The following is a 4,352-nucleotide window of genomic DNA, read 5'->3' on the forward strand; positions in this document are numbered from 1 at the left end:
ATTATCAGGATGTCCACCTTTTGTTCAGAAACACATTGTACAGCTTTATGGGTTTAATTAGATGCAAACAGTAAACTCTGTGTCTCCCTGCGAGCTCTGACTTCCCCARGAGGAATCCTGARCTCTAGTGGCATTCCTGTTGGTTGTTTTTCCGACTGGAAACTCAGAAACTCTTGCTTCGTAGAGCGAACAGAACAGACCATTAGTGTTTTGCTCCTACTAAAAATATTTTCCTCTGGATTTTACTCTGGTTTTGATGTGATTTGTTGACAAGTTGGCATATTCCCATCAATATGAACAGTAACAGGCAACAAATACTTAATTTCTTTGGGTAAAAACTAAGTTTCATTAAATCAACCTAGCTGAAAATCCGATTTTACTTTATGTGCAAAAGAAACTAGGCCGTGGTTGTTAGAAAATGTCCACTACCCATCGTACATAACACACTGGGGGTGCGGCCAACAGAATCCCAGACAACTGGGTGTGGGAGTTAAGTTTCCTCTGGACTTCAGTACCATTTGTTTAAAAAGGCCAATCCCAACTATTTGAGCAGCCATTTGTGTATTTTAGACCCTAGAGTTCAGAAATAATCTGAAGCACTAGCATGTGAGGGAGATCAACATACTGTAAACTATATGAAGAGGAAACCTCATCATGTTGTTGTTTATATTCTTATAAATTAATTTTATTAAAGTGAAGAAACTTGATAGTCAAACTTTTGCTTAAAGGCTTTCAAGACTCTGTCATAGGGCTGAAACGATTAATCGTGATGAATTGATTTTCTTTTAAATAATCGTCAACTGATATAGTAATCAGTTAATTAACTGGATTATACAGAGCCTAAAACAGGTCATTTGCTAAATGAACATTATACCCAGAGTAGTAAATGAGCCAAAACTGCAAAAAAATATTCAGGAAAACTTGCTAAGCCTGGTGGTTGGGCACTAGGGCAGCCTTTTGAGTTTTTGAGTTAAAAATGTTTAAAGTTAACAAGAAATTTGAAAATATCACTTGATAATTATGTACTATTGGAAGATTAATGCAAACTAAGCATGGTGGGGGCACAAGTAAAGCCTGGTGGCCCGCCAGGCTTATAATGCACTGGTGGAAACCCTGAAATGTATACATTTTGCATTCAAGATAAACAAATAAAAAACCTTTATCTTATACCTAAAAGTTCTTATACCTAAAAATGTCAGATTTTTCTTCACCTGGTTCAAATTCTGCATAAAGAAAAGTCTCCTGTTAACATCTTTTTGCTATCCTTTTATTAATTGGCTGATCCAAAAACTAATCAACAGATCATTGAATTAACAATTGTTAGAAGAAGTTTTACAATTTATTTTTATGTGATTAATCGTCAGGATAATCGATTGAAGGATAATTAGAATAATCATTAGTTGAAGCCCTACTTTGTAAAAAATGTTGCAGAGAAGCATAAAGGTATTTTTCAAGCTCCATGTTAGGAGAAGCTCTTTCTGAAGGGTCACAGGCTTAAAGAATTTTAATTCTTTCATAATCGGCTTCAACACAATTTCTTGGATATTCAAGATTTAAGGAAAGCAGCGTGAGCTGGTGCCTCCAATTAGCATTATTATGTAACAACAAAGCGCTTTTCAGTGAAACATTTTTCAGCGTTTATTTCATCAGTCGCCATCAGTGTTCTGCTTCCTGATTATAGAAAGCTGCAGATAGATGCATTATGTAGCTATAAGCCAAGCGTTAGGCTTTTACTGTGTTTCCGGAGCACCATAGTTAGGACGATGGCRATTAAAGTCTGCATTTATTCCTATCCTTTTTATAAATCTAGGATAACTTTGAGTTGTCGTTGATTCATCCATCAACTCGGTGGCTTTTTCACACAGATGCTTGTGAGATACTTCACGTTTTTCCTCCATTTTTCACTTCTATTGTTTGTGTAAAGGCTTTTGCAGATTCTGTGAGCAGCCAGAAGCGTGCAGCTGCTGATGGAGAGTGTCGGGAAGAGAGTCTGCTGCAGGAGACGGCCTCCAAAGAGGCTGCCATGGCAACCCGGATGGAGGAAGTTCAGGCTGAGCTCAAACAGACCCGTCTTACTCTGGGCAACGCCCACGCCGAGCTCGACAGGCTGGGGGGGCTCTCCACCCAGCTTAAGAAGGTACGTTGTGTCAGTGTTTTTCAACCACTGTGCCACGGCACACTAGTGTACCATGAGTGATCGTCAGGTGTGCCGTGGGAATTATCCAAATTCACCTACCGTATTTTCCGGACTATAAGCTAGTCCRGAAAATACAGTAGGTAAACAAATAAAAAACCTTTATCTTATACCTAAAAGTTCTTMTACCTAAAAATGTCAGATTTTTCTTCACCTGGTTCAACATAGTTCATAGCTTTTTGAACTATGTTCAAAAAGCTTTAAGCTTTGAACTATGTTGCCCGGTGCAGCWTTTCTGTGGATTTTTCTTCAACCACCAGGGGGCTCTTTAGCAGGAAGTGAATCATTGGAAATCAAAATTGGAAATCAAAGAAGAATGCGCTAATTTTCATTTACAACAAGCACATGCTAGCAGCAGGCACGATGGAGAAATGTTTTCAAACTCATATGATGCAGCTTCTAAGTTGAAGGTACGGTTTAGTATGGTGCCCTCAAAGTCCAGAAAATACGGTAATTGGTCTTAAAAGATTTTTTTWWAATGAATTAATTATCTGCAAATAATGTCATCTTTGAGTGTCTTTGCTGTAGTAGTGACTAGCAGCGTAATCATGTAATTTTCTTACCACTAGATGGCATTTTACATTAAAACAAAAGAATTAGCATCACACACGACMGTGTTGTGGCACTGTTCAGGTGTATTTTTGAAGTGGACATGTTAAGTGCAATTTGAAATRAGACATGTAAAATATGATAAAAAATAAATTTTTGGGTTTATTTGATTCCTATTCAAGACACTTTGATAAGAATGACTATATATGTAATACAGGCGGCTACAGAGTATCTTTGTTTACATTTTTGGTAAACAAAATGTTTACCAAAACATTGCCTCGTGATTTTTTTTCAATTAAAATGTACCTTGGCTCAAAAAAGGTTGAAAAACACTGCGCTGTGTATCCACCAATCAGTCCTGYCGGGGCCTCTTGTATTCAGTTAATTAATCAATATGTCAACTTTCCAGTCTGAATTGAAAGTTTTGCTGTGTTCTGTAGGAATGTGAATGTCTGGAAGCGGAGAAGAACCATTTGAGGGATGAAATGAAGGAATATAAAGTAYGCGAGCTGCGTCAGCTACAGGACAACGGCGAGCTGGAGGAGGAAAATATCTCCTTACAGAAACAAGTGTCTGTGCTAAAGGAAAACCAGGTCAGTTGTCATTTGGCCATTTTTATTGGGTTTTCATTTGGGTTTTATTCTAACAATACAATACATRKGAAGTTTGTCAAAATTAGTTTATTTATTCTTYGAATTAATTTAGTTTAGTCAAGAAGTTGTTTCACATTTATTGGCGTTTTAGTTCTGTTRCCTTGCTCTTGGCAGTTGGTGGTTGCCGTAGCAACCAGTAACTGGCAGCTCCTCCCCCTTTTTTTCTGTTGCCATCGGTAACTGTGGGGCAGAAGCTGCTGGACTGATGCTGTCTGCTCAGAGTGCGCATTTATTTGGGGCTAAACTGATTAATCGCAATTAATCAATCATTYAAATAATTGTCAGCTAATTTAATTATCAATTAATTGTTAACTGGAGTACGCTGACTCAAAAAAGGCAATTTTTTTACGGAAAGAACACACTCAGAAAAAATATATACATACATTTTGCATTTAAGTAAAAAAAAAAAAAAAAATTTGTATATATGTTCTATCCATAGCAACCAGTAACTGTTGACAKGCTAATGTTCCAACTAGAACATATTTACTTGATTAAAATTCTGTAAACAAGAAAATCTCCTATTAAGCACCTTTTGTTATTAAATTATTAGTTGGTTGCTCCAAAAATGAGTCAATTAATCTACAAGTGATTATGCATACATTAAAGGAATGCTATGCTATTGTGTTATTGGCAATAAAATGCTTACTTTCTTACTTAAAAAGCAATTTATCTGCTTTATTTGTATATCTTAATGTATTTTTAATATTGTATCAAAAGGCTTAAGTGGTTAAATGAGAAACCTGCAGAATGTGACAAGTTTTTAATCCGATTAATTGTCTGAATAATCGATTACTAAAACAATCGTTTGCTGCTTTCCAGCTACAGCTCAGTCCTAAAACAGCTCAGCAAGATTGCAGATAACATGTAAAATGTGTTTGGTGTTTATTTATACAGGTAAAGATGTGGGTTTGCTTTAAATAGCCTGATGGGTCTGATGTGTTTACACAACCTTACAG

The 4,352-nt window shown here is 36.5% G+C and overlaps 1 protein-coding gene across 1 annotated transcript in view; it reads left to right on the plus strand.

Annotated features, from left to right (window-relative positions):
- LOC103467950 (protein bicaudal D homolog 2) overlaps positions 1–4,352 on the plus strand; it is a 30,274-nt gene that overhangs the window by 13,067 nt on the left and 12,855 nt on the right. The window contains exons 3-4 of the mRNA XM_008414711.2: positions 1,925–2,137; positions 3,184–3,336. Coding sequence (XP_008412933.1) covers positions 1,925–2,137; positions 3,184–3,336 — 366 coding nt within the window. The remainder of the gene's footprint in view (positions 1–1,924; positions 2,138–3,183; positions 3,337–4,352) is intronic.

This window comes from Poecilia reticulata, linkage group LG7 (assembly GCF_000633615.1).
Source record: "Poecilia reticulata strain Guanapo linkage group LG7, Guppy_female_1.0+MT, whole genome shotgun sequence".
In the NCBI taxonomy this organism is placed as follows: Eukaryota; Metazoa; Chordata; class Actinopteri; order Cyprinodontiformes; family Poeciliidae; genus Poecilia; species Poecilia reticulata.